Consider the following 25,430-nt stretch of genomic DNA (forward strand, 5'->3'; position numbering starts at 1 on the left):
AACAACAGCTAAAGACACTGGGACTTGCTGGGCAGGGCAGAGGAACTTCTTTGGAGAGGGGAGGCAGCCCAGGAATAGAGCCAGAGAAAGGGTAAAATAAAAGTAGTATTGTCTCATACAAAGAAATAAGAATCAGAATACTGATCTTCTCAACAGCCAGAGCATCTAAAGCTAGGGGTCAGTAGCTCATGCCTGTAATCCTACCTACTCAGGAGGCTAATCCTACCTACTCAGGAGGCTGAGATTGGAGGATCAAAGTTCAAAGCAGAAAAGTCAGAGAAATTCTTTCTCCAGTTAACTAGTAGACGATCAGGCTAGAGGTGTGGTTCAAGTGGTAGAGCACCAGTTAAGGAAGCAAGGTATCCAGGCATGAAGCCCTAAGTTCAAGCCCCAGTACCTCCTCCCACAAAAGGAACAAACAATTGCCCTTAGGGCATTGAAGTTTTGCCTTCTAGTTCTGGCACTCAAGTTCTTTCAAAAGTGACATGCATGTGATGCGACATGTTATTTATAGAAAGGGTAAAAATACTTCAGTCCTTCATGGAAGAAAAATTTCTGATACAGGTTTTTAAAAAGTAAACCGTGTCCTACAACTAACAGTGTTCACGTTTATTTGACAGAAGAAAGTTCACTCTGGTTTTAGGAACAAACTATGGTTTTGAAACAAAGTTCAGGAATTTCCAGTTTTCAGGCAAATGTTAATCAGTGTGGGGTGTGTGTGTGTGCACATGTATGTGAACCCTGGATGCATTCTATGCTACCGCCAGTAGCAAATCCCCATGGTGGTTTATCACGGACTTTCTATGCATTACCAAGTAGAAAGTGAGGGCACAGTGATACAACTGGTGTGCAGAATGCAAATATGGATGAAAGTTCCACTCTTTTGATTTAGCCTTCAGATTACTCTCGGTTCCAGTGTAGTTCATGGACAGAGGGTAAACCCACTTTAGGAACACTGGCGCGCCTTACTATGGCCTCCAGTGAAGCATCATGTTAACATACTCAAAGGCAAGGCTCTTTATATACTCCTTCATGACTCTATTAAGAATCCTCTACAGAAGCTTATGAAAATACTTCCATTAACACATCTTTGCTAATTCAGAAATGTGAAAATCTGCCACTGCTCCATGTGCCAAAATCTCTCCCAAGGACTCAAGGCTATTTGGTAGAATACATTGAAGATTTTATCAGAATTTTCTAAGACCAAAGAATGCTTTCCTTAAATGTGCATTTAATAGAACTGTAAAAGCAGATGAGATGCTGAGGGTATTCTGAATGTGCACTTGAGTTTGTTTTCAAGTCAAGTCTACGTGACCTGGGGAAGAACTCATCAGTATTTTGACAGGGAATAAAAAGAACGCACAGAAATTGTGTAGAGTATCTGATTTTTTTTTAATCTGAACAGAAAAAAAGTAAGTATACAAGTTTGCCAGAAAGAAGTGGTAAAAACTGAATGTTGCGTCTGCTTCAGTAGCCAGTGATTCTAAGTCAACTCTGCAAAATCCAAACCAGTTATGCAGAAAGAATGTTTTTAAAAATGCCCCTTCTTTCTGACCCCAAGTTTGATACAATGTATTGATTACATTGTTTCAGTTCTCCTTGAGCAAATAATACATGTAATGTCATTAAGGGTAGTTTGGTGAGCTGAAATTGATTTAAGGTAGTTCAATATAATAATCCCAAATATAAAAAAAATTATTCAAAATTCACAGACATAGAGCAGTACCTAGGAAACATAATTCACCCGTTTGCATGATTATTTTTTTGCATTTTTAAACATACAATCCCAGTGGCCGGCGCAGTGGCTTCGCATCCCAGGGCATGGCTTTATGTAGTGCATTCTGAGGGCTCCTCTGGAGTTGGCACAGGCAAACACCACGCTGCTGATGGATGGCCCCAACACATCTGTCCGGTTCTTTTAAAACTCTAAAATGCCTAAAACCTTGAGTTTGACACGAGGACTGTGCTGTAATATCCCAAACATTGGGAAGAAGAGGTGTGACTTGTAGTGACCACACCTTATAAGCAAGACTGCACATAAATTTCTGTTACATCACCAGAAAGTTTCAAAGCAACTCAATCCCACAGATTGGGGGGCACATTCATCACAGAGCTAAAGAGAATCCAAATGGCACTCCTGGAGTCAAACGTGCCCCAAGGCATGTATGAGGAATGAGCATAACTGTGTGACAGGGAGATCTGACACAGTGCAATCAGAGCTGCGATGCAGAGATGTTCTTCATTTGAATAATACATTGTGATTGGTCTGCTTCCCATGACCATGGGGCACAAGGAAATAAAACTCAAGATGTTTGGTGACAACAGGACAAGTGATGACCCCAGTGTTAAATAGGGTTCTTCACTGAAGGAAGAGACTGAGCCACAAAGTCAAATAGCTGACTTTGGATGGTTTACATCCCAGGATGAATCAGGTTACACCAATTGAAGCCCAATTTAATTCAGGCAGGTTTTTAACCACAAGAATAAGGACATTCTTAGTACATATTAATAATTAAACCAACATATACACAATTAGCAATATCCTAATATAATATTAAGTGTTTTAACAACATGTTCTCAATTATTCTATAGCTAGTTAATTGGTTGTTTTGTTTTTTAAAAAAACAAGCTTAGCTTTATTTTACAATGAACTATTTCTATATGTATTCTGTAATGATTTTTCATTTCATTGACCAAAGTATAGGTTTCTGATTTCTCTAAGAACCAAACTCGACTGTATCTTCTGTGATCTTTTTGAATTCATAATTGCCCCTGCCGTCCATATGCAAGTAGAACTGTGGAGAGAAGGGAAAGGATCAGTAATGCAGAGTTCCTGTATTCTTTCTTTTCTAAAAGCTATAGCACACACTTATGTATGTGTTTTTAGTGAACCAAGTCCATATGCACCCCACAAATGAGATGCTCCACCAACCCAGAATCAAGAATCTAGGCCTGGGGCAGGGGGAGGGAGAGGGGCTGCTGTGCCTGACTGGGCTGCTCTCAGCAGGCCCGTTTCCATTCCTTCTCTTTTATAATGGAGCATGCATCATGAAATCTAAAACCATTTTCACCTAGACTCACACATTTAAATAAACTTCCATTGTTTCATAGTGAGAAACACAAACCTCATGGTGCTTCCAGAGAGATTTTCTATGTGACACAGTGAACAGGGTAATGCCCACCTAATTGAAAGAAAAATAAAGGGTTTTTAGGGTTCAGTTAACAAATAGCCAGACATTAAATGAACACATATATCTCAAGCTGTTAAAATGACCACTTTCAGTAGAGACAGATAAAAATATATATATATATATCAAAGAGAAAAATTTCTAATTATGCCTAATGTTTATGGTAATGGAAGTTTGTGCCATTAGCCACATAACAAAAACTAACAGGTACTAACACTGAGTGTATTATTTTGTTTTGAATAGAAAACACATCTCCAATTGTATGGATATATATATATATACACACATATATATACATATATATGAATATATGCAAAAAGATAATAGGATAAAAGTAGCAAAACGTTAAAGTGGAAAGATTAATCAGTATAGCACTGTCTACAACTAACTTGCTTCTCAAATGCCAATTATAATCCCAATAAGGGATTACTCTCATTGTGGAAATACATTTTGGAATCCAGATATTGGAAATGTATTATTTATCCTCTCCTAGAAGGTTCTGGGGCAGAACTGTACAATTAAACATGTGAATATTTCTGAGGTAATACATATGAACAGTTGCAATAAATGAGACAGTATATCTTCTATTAGTTCAGGTCAGATTTTGTTACTCAATGAACTTCCTAAAAAATTATGGAAACTCTTCTGGTCCTAAAAGCTTTCTGTATTTCAGACTAAACATAGAATTTAAGGTCTAACCTTCAGATTTTGAAGAAAATACTCAAAGATACAACTAGAGATACTCTGATTCACTACTTCTCAACTGAGATCTTTGTCCTCAGGGGACATTTTTAGTTGTCACACTGAGATCACTACTGCCATCTAATGGACAGAAGCTGGAGATGCCACTACACAGAAAAATACACAGGACAGCCCAGGAGCTTTCTCAGTTACACAGCCAAAATGCCTACAGTACCAACATCTGGCAAGTCATGCTGTTCTAGATCACTGCTTTTCCAAACAGCTCTCAGGGCTGACAGACACACACATGGTGAGAATTCACCATTTCCACCTGTGACTTCTCATTTTGATGGTAATTTAAAAAATTAGTCCAAGTACATTCTGTATCATTTCCACCAAGAGATTACACTTCTACATTGTTACAGCTACAAAGTGGCCGAAGAAACTTAAAACTTGTAGTGTGTCCCAAGTTAGGCTGCCTTGCAAAATTTGATTAGGAACTGCATAATAAGATAAACATGTTATCAGCATTAATAAAACACAAATCATACAAGACAATCTGAAAATGGTAAATTTATATTGGTTTTGCTGTTGTAAAAGAGTTCTAGACTTTAAGAGGTCATTACTGTTGATTCATGTTGTGATATTCTGATAACATAATTTAAACTGTCATGGAGCTCCATATAAATTGTCTTCTTTCAAAAAAAAATCTGTATTTTGCAGAATTTATGAAACTGCCTGGTCAAAATTACCAGCAAAGAAGCCTCTAAGTCAAATACAGACTACATGGTTATATATACAAAAATACATAAACATCTCTAACACCTATGAAACATCAATATGGTAATTTATAGCATTTATATAATAAATTTATTATTTAAATGCTATAAAAGTAACTCAAGAATTGAAAAGAAACTATACATGAAATACAATCAAGGGCTGGGAAGGTGGCTCAGTGGTAGAGTGCTTGCCACGCATCCATGAGGCCCTAGGTTTGATCCCTCAGCACCACATAAGCAGAAAAAAACAAAAGCTGGAAGTGGCACTGTGGCTCAAGTGGTAGGGTGCTAGCCTTGAGCTGATGCCCAGAGTTCAAGCCCCACAACTGACAAAAAAAAAAAAAAGAAGAAGAAAGAAAGAAAAATACAATCAATAGTTAACTCTCTCTGCTAAGACAAACGTGACAAGCTGCCTCATTCGTTCTCCCCAGCGCAGGCTCACAGTGTCACATGCACGTGAACCATCTGGGCATTTCGCCCATTTGCAGATTCAAAGTGGCCATTGCTTGACATTCTGTACTGCTAAGTCACTTCTAGGACATGGAGATAACCATGCCCTGGCTATACTCTGGGTAGCGGGACTTCATTTTATTTACGTATGTTTGTATATGTAAATAAAAATGCATGTCTACATATGTGCAATGTGACCTTTTCTATTTACTATAAGCTGCCCAAGTAGGCATAAGGCATTCAAATTCTTCTGTACCCCTTTACTTACATCAAAACTGTAAAAGTAGCTCATAACTAGTCTTGTTCTAAAAAATCCAATGAGTTAGACCGGCAGTAGCAATTTTCAAATGAAAACTGAATAACGACTTAAGGAATAACAATACAGGGGCTAGCAATGTGGCTCAATGGTAGAGTGCTTGCCTAGCAGGCATGAAGCCCTGAGTTCAATTTTTCAGTATAACACATAAGCAGAAAAAGCCAGAAGTGGCGCTGTGGCTCAAGTGGTAGAGTGCTAACCTTGAGCAGAAGAAGCTGAGGGACAGTTCCCAGGCCCTGTGTTCAAGCACCAGGACTGGCCAAAAAAAAAAAAAAAAAGAATGACAATACAAACAGCCTCATACTTACCTACTAAAACAAGTTTAGTAAGATGCTGCCCAGAACAGACATATTAAAAATTACAAATAGTTACTATTGAGTCTTCCTGATTTTAAAAAGATGTTTCAGTGAAGTTAATGGGATAAACTGAGTATAAATAATGAGACAAGAGGAAAATATACTCACATGTTTCATACCTAAGAAATGGTGAAGAGAATTATATAGAGGATTATATACTTACGCCTCTTTTTATGTTACTCCTATCTTAGCTACCAACCTTAACACCATTACTAAGCAAGATACCATTTTGCTGGTTAGTGATGGGAGACTTCTCTGAGCAGTGTGTGGTGACAGAGTGACGGATAGGATGCTAAGATGCTGGGTGCCACTCACCTTCCGACAGTGGCTGTAGATGTAGTCTTCTACATCCACGCTCACTGCACTGGTGCACTCATCCAAAATGGCAAACTGCGGCTTATGATAAAATAATCTTGCCATCTGAAGCAGAAGAAGAAAGGCTTTTTGTAAACATATACAGACCTAAAACTAAGTATATCTATTTTACTAAAGCTATCTTTACTAAGCTATGTTTGTTTTACTTAAATATGCATTTTTGAAATCTTGTAAAGCTAAAGTGTGACAATTATTTTACCAAAAACCAATCTGCTTCCTATAAATGGGAACAATATAAAGAAACCCATCTTTACTGTTATCTCAAGTAAAGAAGAAAATAGAGTCCATAATATGAAAACATAAACTGGTGTGAGACAATACTGAATTCTATGGTAGTAGTAACTTCACTAAACAAGTAAGATTAGGGAACGTGGCCAGGCACTGGTGGCTTATGCCTATAATCCTAGTTACTCAGGAGGTCTCAAAAATGAGTCTTGTGGTCCAAAGCCATGATATTCATCTCTAATCAACCACAAAAAAGTCGCAAGTGGAGCTGTGGCTCAACTTGTAGCACAACAGCCTTGAGTGAAAAAGCTAAGGAACACTGTTCAAGCCCCACTACTGACTAAAAAATAATATTAGAGAGCATGGATTTCAACCAAATCCCACAATTCAGACTCAGAATTTAAACCCTCTGTTGCTTACACAGCAGTACCAACTCACACACCAATAGTCACTAGTACACCAGTGTCCTGACTCTATTACTAGATGCTTTATTAAAGCCTTTGCTAATTTTGTGAATGAAAAATTAACATCAGGATTGCTATAGCTTACATTTTGTTGATTATCTGAAATGCTGAACATTTTCCTTTATGCATCTCCCACATTTATTTTATCTTCTGGAACAACTTACGCTGATCCTTTTTCTGACAGATATTCCAATTTGTCATCCACTGCCAGAGATGATCCCATGTTCCACTTGGGTGAACACTTCCTCCTTCTTGAGAAAGCGACAGCAAGAGCACTGTGGGTCTTCCACCCTCCACGCTGCTCCCTCATTCAAGGTGGGGTTCTGTAGGGCTAATTCCTAGGTTTCCTTCTCTCTTCCTACACTACGTCTTTCTGAGTGATCTCATCTAATCTAAGATTTCCAACAATACTGACATTCTGAAAACCATACATAGGTGACATCTGTATCACCTATGCTTTTCTAATTTCTAGCTTGATAAATTCTTATTTAGATTTTCTATTCAGGTAGCCCACAGATTCTCAGATATAGAAGTCTAAAACTGAAATGTGTTTTCTAGATTTCCCTCATCACTCAATCCTTCCCTGTCCTCAACCCTCTCACCCAGCCCTGCTTAATGGATTCAGGTCAGTCCACTCTTCCCCATCTCCACAAGCATGCCATGACACCGGAGCACCCCCAGACAACCACACAGCCTCCAGCCTCCTTTCCACTCCTTCCACTCCATTCTCCATGTATCCACAGGGACTCTGTCACAAGCAGAGAACTTCGCTCTGGCTAAAAATCCTTCAACAGCTTCCTCAACTTCAAAGAAAATGCAAAGTCCTTAGCACAGCCTGTAAGACTCACAGTCCTATCACTTCTCACACCGAGGCTGGCCTTCTAGCAGCATGTCCTCCCAACTGCTACAACACAGCACCAGATGCAGGCATATGTCAGACCTGTTCAAGGCCGTCGCTGCTCCTTACTCCTTTCCCATTTTTGTCATCATTTTCTCAAACAGATGGAGACACAGCCCTTCCCATGAAGATGATGTGTCCTGCACAGGCAGTTAAAGAGAGTGGAGGACAAACCAGTGCAGGGCCAATGAGGAGAAATGGATACTAGAGGCATTCCAGAGGCCTCTCCTCCCTCCTGTACTCTTTCCTCTCCTCCTGCCCCTACTTTCTCCTCTCCCTTCCACATTCCCTGAATCTGCAGACCTTCACTTTCACCACGCTAATGGACAGATGTGCACATCCCAAGAGACAGGCCTTTGTCTCCTCTCTCTCTCCTCTGTGCTGTCAGCCACCTGGCTGCACAATACACAAAGGCTGTAAGTAAGGAGGGGAACCCACGCCAATACCAACGTGCTGCCTGGCCTTGATAAACCATGTTCACCAGGATTAACAGGCAAGGCTGAGTTAGTTTGAGTTGGGCACTCATGCTTATTAAATAGGACTGCTGTAAGATTAAGGGAGATCACTTGGGCAACTATGTGGCATATTGTCTATCATGTATTAAGCTCTCAAAAAATAACTGACATTTAATTAAACTAATTGGCTCTTCTTTTTTCTTCTCTAGGCACATTTATGAATTCTTCCCTTCAAATAATGACTCCATCTATACCTTCAGTCCTCATACAGAACTGATGATTTAAGTACATTTACTTTTTCTCTTCTGTGTAACCACCGTGTCTACCTGTGAATTATCTCTCCACTTTCTTTTAAGTCATATTGAAACTTAATGTTTAAATGTTTTTAGATTTGTTTTACTGGCTTGCAGTTATTTCTGCAATATGATTCTAGAAACTGGCTCTAGAAACATCCAACTGTTTCAAAGGCTTGCTCCTTTGGTCCAATTTCCATTTTGGATACAGAAAATATTTCCCTCCTTCTTGTTCAATATTCATTCTCCACAATAGATTAATCTCATTTCACAACATGAGAAATGATAGTTTGGGAAACAACATACAAGATCAGGGACTAGGAAGCAACACAGTAGAACACAGCCAAAAGATGATGGGCACAGCCTTTTTCCTTTGATTTCAAGTGTTTCCTAATTACCATCAGGCTAACAGCAAAGGGAAAACCCCCTGCATGTACTATGGTACACACAGTTCAAAAGTGACTCTTTTAAAGTGCCTCAACAGAGGTTCTAAGTATTATTCTTTACAGGTAGTGTTTAGTACATATTTTTGGTTAGGAATACGTTGAATTGTTATATACTTCTTTATGTTAAGAAAGTTTTTAAATTTCAAATAACTTTAAGTGGTAGATACTATACCTTAAAACAAAGATACACATAGCAATGGATGGAAAGGAAAGAACAAGGAATAGAGGTGTGCATGCTTTCTAACCTTCACTTCTGCAGAGAGCAGGGAAAAGATACTTGAGAGGCGGCACCTGACTGGGCCGGCTGCATATATGAGGGCCATTGTGCCAGAGACCCCGTTTAACCTTCAGAAAAATGGACTGTTTCTACAGCTTTTCCTTCGCAAGTGTGGCAACATTCATTATTAATGATGTTTTTAGAATTCCAAGTGGACATTCAAGTTAAACATTTCTAACACTTGATTCACTGTTTAAATTATTAATATTTCCTAACATAGCCATTATGGCTATGTTAGGAAATAAAAAGTAAAATCTGTGTCTTGAGCAATCAAAAGGTCTAAACAGGTCAGCTTTATAACAGGACTTTAGTAAAGCAAGCAGTTGCACCTGCTAGTCTCCAGAGATACTCACGGCCATTCTCTGTTTTTCTCCCCCACTGAGTACGTCCATCCAGTCCTGGACGCTGTCCCAGCCGCCCTCCCGCTCCAGGATGTGACCCAACTGCACATTGTCCAAGTACTCCTTCAGCACCTTCCAGCAAATGAGGCAAGACAAAATCAGACTTGTCATAAACCAATGTTCTCTGTTTTGCTTTATATTTTTAAACAAGATTTTTAGTAATTCAATTGCCAATACCACTTAGAAGAGGTACTCTTTAGCAAGGAATGGGGCACAAGGCTAGCCCTGAACTTTTCAATTCCTATTTATGCTAAGCTTGACAAAAGCATGTCTAGTGGTTGAGAAAGAATAACATCACTGTGCATAATCAAAGGATTTAGGAAATTAGGCAGGTATGGAGACTCAAGCCTATAATCCTACCTATATGGGAGGCAACAATTTGAGGACTGCAGTTCTAGGCAAACTGGGAAAAAAACGTTTGACTACATCTCAACTAATGGCTAGGCAAAGTCTTGTGCAACATAGGAAAACACAGTTTTCAGGAAAGCTACCCAAGGAAAGCTACACAAGAAAACACAAACAAGAGGATTATAGTCCAGGCCAGGAGACCATAAAGGGCTACTCTATCTCATAAAAAAAACAATGCAGCCAGGTACCAACTTACTACTAGCTATTCATGAGGCTGAGATCTCAAGGACTATGTTTCGAAGCTGATATGGGCAGAAAAGTCCAAAACTCTATCTCCAAAATAATCAGCAAAAATCTGGGGCTGGAGGCATGATTAAGTGATAAGAGAGTCAGCCAGACAAATACAAGGCCCTACGTTCAAACTCTGGTACTGAATAAAAAAAAGGCAAAAAGGGTAAGAAGGCAGGACTCAAGTGGTACAGAGCTATGTAAGAAGCACAAGATCATGTGCTTCAAATCTAAGAATTACAAAATAACATAGAAAACAACAAATAGTGTACAGACAGATAAATACAAATCAAGTGATATAAACAAATTGCTGATTTCTTCCCACAGCTTTGAAAGTTTAGACAAACTACCTGGCATTTAAATACTGATATGCAGACAAAGAATCAGAACTAGGATGTTTTCATTAGTCTAGGACATGAGGGTCCCTTACCTGGTCAGATATCCCCTTCTTCTTCTGATCTTCCCTTCCATCTGGATATATCACTTGGTCTCGCAGAGTTCCAAGGGTCATGTAAGGTCTCTGAATGTGGCACAGAAAAAGTCAGTGAAGTAAATTTAAAGAAAGATAAAAAATTACAAACCAACTTCAACAAGGTCTTACCTGAGGGACATAAAATAGCTTTCCTCTCTCAGGTTTAGTAAGACGTCCTCCAAAAAGAGGCCATAACTACAAAAGACAAGGAAGGAAGAAGGAATTGTGAAATTCACACTATAGTAACAGTATTACAAAATAAGTCAAAATTTTGGAGAGCAGGTCACACATACTTCACCAAGAACACGGAAGAGTGAGCTCTTTCCACAGCCATTGGGACCACAAATTAGAACATTGGCCCCAGACCGAACCTGAAAGAAAATTCATCGATGAATGAATGAACATATACACACCAACATTTCCTTAGAATCAAATGGCTGGCTGCTAATTATAAGCTTTATATCCTATCTGTATACGTGGTGTTACTAGCCAGATAGATGGGGGGAGGGATTTGGTGAGGGGTCTTTAACTTCTGCTTACTTCCAATAGTCACTGTTATACCATTCAACTTAATCTGAATCAGAATACAAAAAGCTTGTGAATCTTTTTTTTTTTAAGCCACTGAGTTCATAAAAACAATGTGATTCTCTATCATCTTTTTTATTTAAACAGCATTTATACATAAACCATAGTACTGAGTGGTGTGCATCTACTCAACCGTGTATCCCAATCTCCCAGGCAAGCATATTCTGTGCCTGCCCCATTCTTGCAATGCCATGCAAGTGTGCTCACAGTAAGACTGTACCCAAATTTAGTTGAACACTGACCTCTGGTCACATATTTACATCATATAATTTTGCTCTTTTGGACAATATTGCACTGAATGTCAGTGTTAGCAAGTAAACATATGTACTAGCTCCTCAACTATACTAGCCACATTTTCATAACTTCCTACTGAATTAGACCATACATACACAGAACATTTCCATCACCATAGAAAGTTGTAAAGATATAGTATCTGCAACTATGGAGAGGTTGCCTGATAAGAATCTGTCACTAATTTTCACAACTTCCAGCTCTGAACCACTTATAACGTCATAACATACATAACCTAACCACCAATCCTAACATCTTGAAGAGTCTTAAAATTGAACCACATAAAACCACTTATGAGTTGCCTTTCCTTCTTAGTGTGGTCTGTCATTCCCACATCTCATTAAGAAAACATACTAACTTGGTGTCATTCACTTGACCTGAAAGACTCACTTGTTTTCAGTGCTACTGTACTGCTCTGCTCTTCAGTAGGTTTATCAGTTGTAAGACTCCATGTTTTGTTTCAGTAGTAAAAGTCTATGCTATGTAGGAGAATTTGAATAAAAATAAGTTTCTTTTTAAATTTAAATATATTAAAATTATATTTGCATGTTTAAATATTTATTATATACTGGAAATTACAACTAAATATATTTTCTATGGCTTTTTTGCAAACTTCATTTGCAAAAGAAATTTCTGTAGCTGGGCACTAGTGGCTCATATCTATAATCCTAGCTACTCAGGAAGCTGCTATCTGAGGACTGCAGTTCAAAGCCAGTATAGGCAGTTAAGTCCATGAGACTCTTACCTCTAATTAACCACAAAAAAGACAGAAGTGGAGGTGTGGCTCAAGTGGTAGAGTGCTAGCCTTGAGCAAGAAAAGATCAGAGATAGTGTCCTGGCCCTGAATTCCAATTCCAGGACTGGCAAAAAAAAATTTTCTTCTGATACTGTAGTAGTACTTGAAATTTTAAAGTACAAGCAATTAAAAAAAAAAAAAAAAAAAAAACAGATTTAGCTGGGCGCCAGTGGCTCACGCCTGTAGTCCTGGCTACACGGGAGTCTGAGATCTGAGGATCTTGGTTCAAAGCCAGCCTGGGCAGAAAACTCTGTGAGACTTTTTTTTGGGGGGGTCTGTCGTGGGAGCTGCACTCCAGGCCTGGTGCTGTCCCTGAGCTCTTCAGCTCAAGGCTAGAGCTCTACCACTTGAGCCATGGCACCACTTCGGCTTTGTTCTCCTTATGTGGTGGTGAGGAATGGAACCCAGGGCCTCATATACGCAAGGCAAGCACTCTACCACTGAGCCACCTCCCCAGCCCTCCATGAGACTCTTATCTCCAATAAACCACCAGAAAACCAGAAATAGTGCTGTAGCTCAAGTTACAGAGCATTTGCCTTGAGCTGAAGAGCTCGGACAGCTTGTAAGCCTAGAGTTCAAGCCCCACAACCAACCAAAAAGAAAAAAAAGAGAGAAACATTTTTTTTTAAGGTGATCCAAAAATTTAGTTCTGTGAATATGGCAACTAAGTTAACCTTAAAATTAATTTAACTATTTCAGAAAACAGGTTTGACTTATAGCTTGAAGATTATTTAAAAGGTGGTATTGTCCAAAAAGAAAGGTACTCATTATCTGACTTATGCAACTGTAACCCTGTGTATCACCTTTATAATAACAATTTTTTTAAAAAGAAAAAAAACCTACTTCAAAGTTAAGATCTCGGATCAAGACATCACCATTTGGTGTTGCTAAAAGAACATGATCAAACCTACAGAGAAAATGGATAAAGAAGAGGATAATTTAAAAACATATAACAAATGAAACTCTTATCAAAATAATAAATAGTCCAATTAAAAAATTGCCAATGCCCTAATAAATACTTGTGGCACATGAAAAGGTTATCACCATCTCTAATCACTTGAAAAACACAACTCAACAAATGTCATCTCTCTCAATTATCAAACATAAAAAAGATAGTGTTGACAAGATGCAGACAAAAGATAATCTTTATACATAGTTGTTAAGGTATAAATCAAAACATTATGGGAAAACAGTACCTAGGTTCCTCAAAATATTAAACAGTAGGCTAGGATGTAGCTCAGTGGCAAAGCACTTGCCTACCAAGTGTGATGTCCTGGGTTCAATCCCCAGTACCAAAAAAGGAAAGACAAAAAAAATTGAATAGGGTGAACAATTGTTTAAAAAAGCAGGGAGAATGGAATGAGACCAAGTAACAGAGGATGAATATAATCAAAATGCATTATACATATACATGGATGGAAATATCACAATGAAACCTTTGTACAATTAATATATGTTAATTCTTTTTAATTACAAATGTAACTAGCATATGACCCAAGAAAATAATTATTTCAAAGTGGTATGTACACGCTCAGGTTCATTGCAAAATTATTCACCGCTCTAAGACCCTGAAAGTACCTCCATGTCCTTCGCTTGGTGAAAAGATAAAGAATACATTGTATGTGTGAAGAAACACATACATATATATGGAATATCATTTAGCCTTATATAGTATTTGTTGATATGGGTGGTGGAAAGCATACCAGAAGGAAAATAAGCCAGATACAAAAATAAACTGCATAATCTTATTTATATGTGGAATCTATAAAAGCCAAATTCACAGCAGAGAGTATGACAGTGTGGGAGTAGTTGGTAGAGGCTCAGAGAGGGGTACACAAGGGTGACATTTGTCAAATGGTATGAAGTTTTGGTAATAATGCAAACTAAGTGAATTCTAGAGGTCTAATGTACAGCATAGGGAGAGAAACTTGCTCTTTGCTAAAGACAGATCTTAAATTCTCACCAAATACACATACATTCACACATGAATGGTAACTATGTAGAGATGAATGGTAATTAATTAGCTGGGGTATGGTGATCATAATATAAGCATCAAAATACAATATTATATACCTTAAATATATGCCATTTTATGCCAATGATACAGCAAACTATTTTTTAAGAAGCTGACTTTAAATTCAGATGAATAAATGGAGAAGGGTTACTGTGAAGTGTAACAAATACTTATACACTCAAGGTTTTTCTGTACATACTTTATAATGTTATCGAGGTTGATGATTTCTCCAGCACCAGGTATCAAGGGACTGAGCTGTGCTCCTTCTGAACCTAAAATGGAAAATAAGAATTAAAGCATCACATTGTGTCAGCAACAACTTAAAATTGCGATCTCAAACTATGATATTCATATTTACCCTTCTCCTGCTGTGAGACCATTGTGCGTTCATATCTGCCATGATTTAAATCTGTCAGTACCTGCATTAATTCTGTAATCCGAGCAGTAAAACTAGTTCAAAAAAAAAAAAAAGAAAGAAAACCACAATCAAACTATTATTCCATCTTCACTTAAGCGTAACTCAAGTTTCATATATAATTTAGTTTCAGTGAACTACTATGAGGAAGCTTCATCAACCTGAGACTAGCAATACACACGTTATGTTTTGGCAGGGAACAGAAACGTGGGGAAAGGGAAGAGGTTTCACAATAATTCACTGAGAGGATAGGAGGGGCGGTAATTCTTGCTGCTAGAACTTAAGGAAGTGAGTACTACAAAAAAAAAAAAAATGCCAGTGCATTTTTCGAATCCAGGAAGTATGGAACTTGAGCTCCTACAGGAGCAAACTATACAGTCACGTGTAAGGTTGGCCTTTCTAGCAGAAGAAAGAATGTATTAGAAGTATGCCAAATGCAAACAGGGAAGAAAGGGAGACATCCTCTCTTTCTTATGAAAAGGAGGACAGGAGCTTTTAATGTTAGACAGAAATCACTGAAGAAATAATGAAATCAAAACAAGAGGAAGCAAAATAAGATTGTGTGTGTGTGTGTGTATGTGTGTGTGTGTAAGTAAAGGCATACTTGTCACAGCAGGAAAGAGGAATAAAGAGAAAGAACTAAGAAACTATCACAGCTCTAAGTTCAAATTTCCTCAGGTAAGCTGAAAATTTATGGCAATTTTTACATCATGGTGTTTTGTTTTGTTTTTTAATTTAACACTATGTCTCTTATATTGTTTGAAATTATAAAGTATTTAAGCCTATTCCAATCAAAGAACAATTTTATTACTATATCTACAATTGCACCTACAAATTCAGGAACAATAGAAAGTCAGAATCACAGAAAAGTCTTCATTTCTAATCAAATCAACTTCTTGGAATAGGAAAGATTACCCCTTTCATCTTAACTCATTAAGCACAATGTTTTTTGAAGTTTTTTCTTCACCTGTTCATTATTACTAATCTTACCCAGCCAATCTAGTCATTTCACGTCCAGCCAAAACTATTCGACCCAGAGCCTGAGACATTCGCAAAAGCATTCTTCCACTTTGGTAGTAATCCTTAAATAAAAATGAATGTTAGGTTTCGTTTACAGTTTTTTAAAAAATCAAAAATAAGGCTTCATTTCAATATTACCACTTTACCTCCAGAAGCTCTGAATGTGTACTTTTAAGATGTCGAGGATGAGATAAATCTAGGAAAGGACGACTGACAACTAGGTATCCGACCACAGTGGCAATGTCTGAAACAAATAGAGAGTCAGAATGTACACCAGACACCAATGGTCCACACATGTATTTTTAGTTAACTGAGAGACCTGAAATCAGGAGGGTCATGGTTGGAGGACAACTTGGGCAAAAAAAACCTTGTGACACCCCTTCCCAATCAAGCTGGGAACAGTGGTGCACCTCTGTCATTCTAACTACATGGGAGGTTGGGAGCAGGAGGATTGCAATTCCAGGCCTGCTTGGGTAAAGAAAAGTTTGTAAGACTCCTTTTCAAGAGAAGAATCTGGGCACGGCAGCGCATGCCACAAGTGTCATCCCAGCAACAATGGGAAGATACATAAGTGGATAATGGTCAAGGTTCTTGTCAAGCAAAACACGAGTCTCAAAGTAGCCAGTGCAAAAAAAAGGAGTGAGCAGAGGCTCGACACACCTCAGTAGAAGCGCGCCCACCTGACAAGTGCAAGGACCCCAGCACTAACAAAACTTTTTTTGTAAGGATTATCATTATCCCACTTTTTCACACACTTTAGTATAACATCTCTTTCAAAATACACTTACATTTGGCAATTATGCTATCAATGAAGCCCATAGAAAATCGAAAGAAAATGAAATTATGTAGATGCTCCACCTGGCAGAAAAACAAAAGTTTTATAAATACATTTTTATTTTAAAAACTACTTTATCAAGACAAGCAAACCATAGCATTCATTTATTCAATGAACATTTACTAGGTGCCTATGATTCTTCATTATATTGTACACCACACTTCCTAAAACACAATGCTAACCACAGAGCAGGTGCCAAACACTTCATTAAAAATGTTTTACGCAAACAAAATGGAAAACATATAACTTTAATAATGCTGTTTCCCTTGCATGTAACAATGTTTGTATATGCAATACCGTTACACACATATAACCCCAAACTTGTCAACAACCAAAGCACAGAAAATGGAAGGATGAGCTAATTTGGGTAGACATTAGTCCAAACTGGCACTCAATACTTTGCTTTGGTGAAGACACCTGGCCTGTGCTTTCCCTAAGAGTTAGGTGACACACAATGTGAGAGAGTGCTAAGGCAAACACAGCCATGTCACACAACCTGAGTCTACAGCTTTGATGTGAGTTATCTGGGGGACTGAGATCAAGAGGATCACAGTTATCTCATAATTACCAATTTATAAATTCATTTTATTTTACAGTCTCAGTGTTTTCAAGTTGTCCATCTACCAGATTATTTAAGGTGCTATGTGACCTGCCGCTGGCTCTACATTCCTTTCAAACATATCCCTGTTCTAAGGCTTTCCTCTTACTGGAGATGACAGTGATGCTTTCTTCCTAGACATTGACAGTTTGTGACTCCCTCACTTCCTGTGGGTTCTGATAAAATGTAACTTAATCAAGAAGGAGTCTCTTAGCCATTCTAACTAACTAGCCAGCAGACAGGCCCCATCATTCTCTATCCCTTTACTCTGATTCATTCTGGCCAGAGTATTACCATCTGAAATTACACAGAACATCCACTTGCTTACACAACAACTGTTTCTTGCACTAAAATAGCTTAGCTTACTCTCATACCCCCTGTGATTCTAGAACAATGGTTGGAATATTTTTTCAGGGAATAGTATGTGTCAGACACTGGATTCCATGCTGGAGATACATAGCAATAAGGAGAATAGAACAAGTGTCTGAGATCACGGAGTTTCACGGAGTTTGCATTCTAGAAAGACAATAACCAACAAAATACAACATAAACTACAATATATGCTTTTATGAAACTAGAATATTAGACTGGAAGGAACTGTTCCAGGCCATTTCAAGTAAGCTAATAAAAAAGGTAAAGCCTCAATGAAATATTAACATGTGGGCTGAAAATCCACAGGAAGAGACGAAGGAAGCCAGTTGGCATATTCCTTTCTGGAAAAGAGCCTTCCATACAGTTTATCAGTAAGCACTCTACAAATTCAGAAATGTTAAATATGGTTAGATGGAAATTCTACTTCTGAAATAACTTAAAATACCTTATTTAACTTTTCTAAGTAATCTGAAATAATTTCACACACTTTCCCTAAAATCTTAACTTCATGAAGGCAAGACAATCTGTCATACTCACTCACCTGCCTAATTATCATCAGCACTAATGGCTGTACCCACTAAGTACCCAAGAGGCCATCAATATCTACTGAGCGCATAATGAATAAAATTACTTGGATTAAAATTTTCCAAGTACTCAAGTAAATAAAAACTGAAATACAGCTTTCATAAGCAAAAATATTTATATTCCAAATGGAAGGTCAGTAAACAACCCAAATATGATGTTACTTGTTTTTATGATTAAAGTTTTATTAGAATGCAGCTATACTCATTCACTTATGTGTTGTATATGGCTACCTTTGAGTAGGGGAGCTGAATTGATGTAACAGAGGCTACATAATCTGAAAAGCCTAAAACGCTATGCATCTTGTCTGGTCCCTTAAAAATAGTTTGCTGATTCCTGTTTCCCCAATAATCTTCCTTGCACTTTCATGATTTCAATAAGAACAAACTAAATTTATCATTAGTAAGACTCATTTTACAACTACTGAAGATTTTAATGAATGTAATTTCTACTTTTCATTTAAAATACATTACAAACATTTTGATAACCATTTAAACTACCTATCTTTAAGATACGTATATATACACAACATATACCAAATAAATAGTTATACTTATGGAAATACACATGAACTCAGTTCTGTTATCTTACCAGTTTTCGAAAGACTGTGTGGATTGTCTGCTTTTCTCTTTTATTCCCATTGTAAAAGGCAATTTCTTCACTATTAAAAAGTTAAAATAATTCAGCAATTAATTTCAATGTTAGGGAACACTGAAAGATAATTAAAATGCAATCTTCAATAAATAAATACTTGGTTTTAAATGAAGCAACTAAGAACTCTTCTGGTGCCATCTCAACCCAGGGGCTGTGCCTGGGATCCAGAACCTAGCTGAACTCATGGCACACAGGAGCACACACACACACATCTGGCTGGATCATACACAGCTCTACAGCCTTTGCCACAAGAAGCTCAGCTAGGAAAGCTTTGATGAGCTAATCCTCCTAACCCTCACATATGTGAAGTAAGTCAAAGAAAGTCAATATCCTGATATATGGGAAGACAGGGCTATAACACACATTACAGACTATAAGTCACAAGATAAGGGGGAGGGGGGGAAGACAGAAAAAGACAGGTAGCAGGGCCTTGATATTCAGCTTTTAGAAAACAAAAAAGCAAGCTAAATCTCTGTGGCTTTATAAGTGTCAGCTCTCAGAAGGCCTTGATGAGACAGAACCATTCTTATTTTTGACACCACACATCCTTGAAACTACTCCCCTTTTGTTGAGCTAGTATGAGTAGGACCACAAGGACTACAGGATCTCAAGTCAAAAACAAGAGCATCTAACAGATAAAGCAAGATTCAGTAAGTAAATGTTAAAGCCCCATAGGAAACAAGTCAAGAAGCTAAAATTCTCAGTCTATTTGACTCTAAAGTTTCCTATCTTTGCACTATGCAAGTATGATGTAAACTGCCCCAGTAAAATTCCTCTTACAGGCCAGTGAAGTAAATATGCACATGGAAGTCCAGATATTGCTGTTTAAACAGCATTCAGTAAATACCATGACTCTCCCAAGTCTTTTCTTTCCCTTAGAAATTAATGTAAGGTTTATATTCTACTCCAAAATGAACGTTTATTTCTTCCATTATACAAGCAATTCCTTCAAGTAAAATTAACTTTCCATAAGGATGCATCACATTTATCCTGTGTTCATAGTTTCCTTGAGAGAGTGGTAAAAGAACCCAGGTATCAGAATCACAAATAGTAAAATTCCAAGCTATGAAAATTCCATAGTTCAACAGGCATCACAAGGATTGAACCAAGGACCTATTCATACCCTTGCTTTTCTTTCTCATAGCTGGCACTCTACCATAGCCATGCTAGTCCCATAATATGACTTTTCAAAACAAGTAAATACATATGCTATTTTGTTTATTCAACTATTTAGAGTCAATATAAATGACATCAATAACCATAAAAATAAATTTCTGTATAGCTTAATATATTTCTCCCTACCTGTTAGTGATGAGCCGGGAATTAACGTATCTATATTCACCTTCATACTTTTGCTCAGTTATTGTCATCTTACCAATGGGTCTTCTAAGTCGAGTTAGGAATAGCCCAGAAACAAGCAAGTAGGCCATCATACTTGCTGGGCCCTGTTACGTTGAAAGAAAAAAACAGACAAAGCTCAAGGATATCATAAAATAAAATCCACTGGGATGCAAACGTACAATTTCTAGAATGAACCCCAATGACTGTGAGAAATTGTTTCTTTGGTTAACTGTTCTGCCCTGATTCTTTCCTAAAATAAACACACACCAGTCTCTATACTTCTCTCACCTGCAGGTCCTTCCCTCCAGTGCTCCCACCTTTTGCTTACCTAAAAACTTTTAATGACATCTAACAGTCTTCTATTGAAACTCACCTTAGTATTCTCTAAAGAGTCCACAATAAATTCTCAGATCTCTTTTTTGCCTCCTATTTGGAATATTCAATATTTCCTCAAGTTCCTTCGATTCCTTCCTTGGCCATCTTCTCATCCCAAACTTATACTTCTATTCCCATCACAGTTAGAAACCTATAGTATTAATTGCCTATGGTATTAACTGCAAGCATATATGCTGCAAGCATAACAACCCAACAAGCAGCTTGAGCACCCTGCTTCAGCTACTATACTATTTCCTTTTGTCAATGACCTCATCACTACTGACCAACTTAAGGGGCTTCAAGCTTAGCTTCCAAGCTCATGATAGGCCCTCTCTTCATTCCTACATACATCCTATCTGCCATACCAAAATAACTATTTTCTGAACTGCTATTCAGGGAAGTTGATTCATGTCTGGCAGGCTTACCATACTTAACAGACATTACATACTGCCTCAAAGCAGGTCAACTATCTGCTGTAGATCATACAAACACTAAATACATGCTTGAAACTTCCATTATCAGACTTCATTATAACTGTTTGAAAAATCTACTTCTACTATATTTTAATTTTGCCCCAGTAAGAACTTTCTTTATAAAATTTCTACTATTTAAGATAATGTAAGTTTAACATAGCATATATTCAACATTTTCAAAAATTAAGCTTGATTGATTACAACAATTATTGCAAATAGGGAGCACAGAGATGACTAAAACTCCTTTTAAGAAATGCTGAACCAGATAACAGAAGTAAATGAAAATATACTTCTTAAGAATTAGAAAAAAAAAAAGCAAATACCTTAATACAGCACAGAGACAAGAGAAATTAGGTCTATTCATTCTAATATACTATCCCAATGATTGAATCTGAATCATGAGGTACCAAAAAGTTTTTTTTAATTGGCAAAAATTAAAATGAAACACTATTTTACCATTTTTGGAAGGCAAAAACAAAAGTATAAATTGCTAATCACCTACAAAATACATATGCATATACCTATGTACACAGTCACACAGTATGATTATTATACATGCATAATAATACATATTAAAGAGTACACATTAAACTCTAATGAAAATATTCAGAGAAAATTTAAAGGTAATTTTTGCCACCACAAATAAAGACAGGGTAATGTAGCCAACAGCCAAAGTATTGGCAACTATTTATATTATTATAAAATATGCTTGAAATTATTATCCTTATTTTGAATGTACTGCATATATTTTAACATTCAAACTTTAAATTAAAATGGTTGTCTGTCTCCAAATATGCTTTCCAACATTACTTTGTAGTAAATAAAGCATGCATGTACATTCAATTCTTAAGTATTTCTGGTTATATACTGCCCAAAGTTTTTGAGTTTCTGACTTAAGAGACACTAAAAAGCCCAATTAAAATATCTTTAAAATCCCTATTACAGTATTGTTTTACAACCAGGCCATGTTAAGTTTCATTTATTTAAAAACATGTTGATACAAAAAAAAAATCTTAAAAGTATCAAGCTAGCAATTTAAAAGGTAAAATAAGAGGAAACTCACCTGAGCTCCAATTGCACTTGTTAACTTGAAAATATACAACACTATGTCTAAAAATGGCTGTAAAATAAATATCAAAATATATAACATTAGACCCCAGAACTCAATTGTCCGGACTGGTAATTAATGCATATTAAATACAAAATGTTACTTAACATTACCAACATGTAGAGTTCTCAATGCACATAACAGAACATAGATCAATAAATACACTTTAAATTACAGTTATTAAGGAATTTTAAATGGATATTTTCTAAAGAATGTCTACTGATAAGTAAAACACTTCATATTTTCTATCAACTAAAATAGTTCTCCCATGATAATTAACCGTAATTCAGTAATTTATCAATGTAGCTAAAAGTCACTGAACAAGATTACCTGAATTGTAATCCCAAATCTGCTACCTATTTACTTAGGTTCTATAAATCTTCACCTGTAAAATGAGAGGGTCTCCCTGCTCTAATATTGTTTGAGTTTGTTACTGTATTTAATCACAACAATTATTCAATTAAATAATCAAGTGGTACCTAGAAACCTAATTTTGTGATATAAAATTCACACTTCCAGAAACAGAGTCTTAAGGTCCTGTTCCACATGCAGAGACAACTTAAGAACTGTATCTAAGAACTAGGTTACCTAGACTTACATTTTTTAAAACGCTATTGTAATACTTTTAGTAATAAATGCTTTTGTAATGTTTTTCAAGGAACCCAAATTGTGTGTTTTCACTTTAAATCTAGTATCTACATTATTACTAATATAGCTGGCTTGGGTTATGAATTAGCTAGTACTAGAGGTACTTTTTCATTTTTGACTTATCAAAGATAATTTAGCTAGACACCAAACATGATTCAACATACTTCATGAACAGCAACATTTTAATTAATTTGAAAACTTTCATCTCTATTCCAAGTACACAAGACCTGAGACCACATTTGCTCAAGTGCCAAGACATAAAAGATATACAATAATTTAACTATGAAATTGGCTACAAAATCTCGACAAGTTCATCTACCTATATACAACTCCTCATCCATGTACAGAGAAAGCAAACTTGTAATGTGGCATTAGGATCAGAAAAGAAAGCTAATTATTAGACTACTTTTAGTTGTTAGAATTCCTAGAGTTTAGGATCAGTCAGCAAAGGCCTCTGGAGAGCTAAATAAATAACAAAGTTTGGCATGGGGTGAAAGATTCTTTACTAGTGGACCTGTACCACAATTAACCTCTAAGAATTGACTCTGTGACCTCCATCTACATGGTTAAGGAAAGAGCATTCCTAGTCCTACAACAGGATCTAGTCCCTTAGATATAGCATTTTTGTCAAAGACTGAATATATAGGTCAACTATGACCTGAAGCACAGATATTATAATCAATCCAATTTGAGACAAGCTCCTATCCCAGCCCAAAGGCAGTCATGTCCCATAGAGTGTAAGGTGGAGCATCTAAGATGAAGAGGGAGGGGGATACTGGGCAGACAATCTTATAGGTGCTACTCCACGTGCTAGTCAATGCTGCAGATAATGACAAGGATGATGGCTTTAGTTGAAGACTATACACAAGTGTAAAAGTGGCAAGATGAGAAGTAAGACAGCTAACAACTGATGGAACTAACAGGAAGAAAGAAAACTTGTTTAAGGCCTATCCAAGTTAAATGTTTTAGCAATATTCTGAGAAAGGGAAAAATAGTAATTAGAAAACTAAAATAAACTTGGAAAAATCTTTTGACTCAAAGTGATATACTAGAATTAAGAGACATTGAATAAGAAAACAGGAAGTCCTTTGTGCAGTTATTAGAGATGTGGAATTGAAAACAAATTGACAAATCAAATTCTAACAACTGCTAGAAGTACATAGGTGAAGAAATGAATTCAAATTTTTTTTACTAAACTAACTTGGAAAACTCTCTCAAAATTGTCATAAGGCACTAAATTATCAATCTGGGACCAAACCACATCACAAAAATAATTTAAATAATTGTAACCATTCTAATTTTCTTATAAAAAATTAAATATTGATATGATGTTATTTTGTCCATCCAATAAATTCTATGAAAATTCAATAAATTTAACAAAAAGAATGATTTTTTTGTAGAGTTGAGGATTGAACTTGGGGTCTTGTACTTGCCAGGCAAGTGCTCCTCCACGGAGCTAAATTTTCAACACAACACCTTTTTTTTTTTTTTTTAAATAGAAAAACTTACCTTACTAAGATTTGAATAAAGATCAACTACACTATTACAAAATTTTTCTACATCTTGTGTGAGCAGCTGGTCTGGATTTGCTATTCTGTTGTCCAAATTTCCCATTTTATAGTATGTGAAAGATCTAAAAGAACAAAAAGTGATTTTAAGACATGATTTTTAAAACAAATTAAAAAATTCACATTTTCCTATCTACTACAAATACACACACACAAACACACACACACACACACACACACACTCATGGGCACGGGCACGCACGCACACACACACCAGGTTTGAGACTTGTCAACTCAAGGAGAGCCAGGATTTCATTCAAATGTATTAATAATACACTGCTGAGTGTAAGATCTTTTCTTGAAAAGTAATTCAATAAATAAAGAAAAACATCTCTACCTCATTATCACAATACTATTCAATGTAGGTATTTTTAATTTGAAAATAGGTTATCACTTACTTGAGATATTCCTCATAGAGGTATTTAGTGAGCCTTACTCGGAAGCATAGTTTGAGTTCATTTAACCCATACTTCAAGAAGTTATTAACCAGAGAGATCTGAAACAAACAAATATTGTTTTTGCTCTACTTTCTCTAAGTTGTAACTTCTCTATCATTTGCTGCATTCCTAAATCCTGTAATTTTTATAACTGACAGTTTAGTGATATAATTCAGTTCTGTTTTACTCAGAATTTATAACAATGCAAAACCCACAAAGTAAGCCAAATGAAACTGATTTTAATCACCCTAAGTTAAACTTTACTTGGAACTTAATAAAAAATATTTTTATTATGTAATCTCTCTTGTCATGTTTTTCTGGCAAACACAATCAAATCTGTAATCTTTCTATCAAATGTAAAAGATCTGAGGTTAGAAGTTCAGGCATTTATGTTCATTTTATTTTTACCTACAAATTAGCTGTCTATAACCTAGAAAATAGAATTTCTATACTTTGTGTCTTTGTTTTAAAAAATAGTGTAAATTTTATACTTTTTTAGATTATTTCTTAAACTCTTTACTCATCTTTGCTATGATTAAAAATGTAAGTTCCAAAGTCACATTTACTTTTCTAATTCACATTTACTATAAGTTTTCTCAATGTTTA

At 36.5% G+C, this 25,430-nt stretch overlaps 1 protein-coding gene across 2 annotated transcripts in view; it reads right to left on the minus strand.

Moving 5' to 3' along the window:
* Positions 1-1,373: 1,373 nt before the first annotated feature.
* Abcd3 (ATP binding cassette subfamily D member 3) overlaps positions 1,374-25,430 on the minus strand; it is a 61,949-nt gene continuing 37,892 nt past the window's right edge. Inside the window, exons 6-23 of one of the 2 annotated variants that reach the window (XM_042676723.1) lie at positions 24,786-24,883; positions 24,329-24,452; positions 22,127-22,183; positions 20,177-20,319; positions 18,812-18,881; positions 16,622-16,691; positions 15,980-16,077; positions 15,804-15,895; positions 14,757-14,848; positions 14,598-14,670; positions 13,228-13,291; positions 11,006-11,083; positions 10,842-10,907; positions 10,671-10,760; positions 9,557-9,676; positions 6,086-6,190; positions 3,126-3,182; positions 1,374-2,795 (exon numbers count right to left, since the gene is read on the minus strand). In XM_042676723.1, coding sequence (XP_042532657.1) covers positions 2,718-2,795; positions 3,126-3,182; positions 6,086-6,190; positions 9,557-9,676; positions 10,671-10,760; positions 10,842-10,907; positions 11,006-11,083; positions 13,228-13,291; positions 14,598-14,670; positions 14,757-14,848; positions 15,804-15,895; positions 15,980-16,077; positions 16,622-16,691; positions 18,812-18,881; positions 20,177-20,319; positions 22,127-22,183; positions 24,329-24,452; positions 24,786-24,883 — 1,575 coding nt within the window. In that variant the 3' untranslated portion in view covers positions 1,374-2,717. Of the gene's footprint in view, positions 2,796-3,125; positions 3,183-6,085; positions 6,191-9,556; positions 9,677-10,670; positions 10,761-10,841; positions 10,908-11,005; positions 11,084-13,227; positions 13,292-14,597; positions 14,671-14,756; positions 14,849-15,803; positions 15,896-15,979; positions 16,078-16,621; positions 16,692-18,811; positions 18,882-20,176; positions 20,320-22,126; positions 22,184-24,328; positions 24,453-24,785; positions 24,884-25,430 lie in introns of those variants that run through there. The other variant, XM_042676731.1, reaches the window with a different exon arrangement.

The sequence above is a fragment of the Dipodomys spectabilis genome, unplaced genomic scaffold (genome assembly GCF_019054845.1).
Source record: "Dipodomys spectabilis isolate Male_0828 unplaced genomic scaffold, ASM1905484v1 ptg000002l, whole genome shotgun sequence".
NCBI lineage: Eukaryota > Metazoa > Chordata > Mammalia > Rodentia > Heteromyidae > Dipodomys > Dipodomys spectabilis.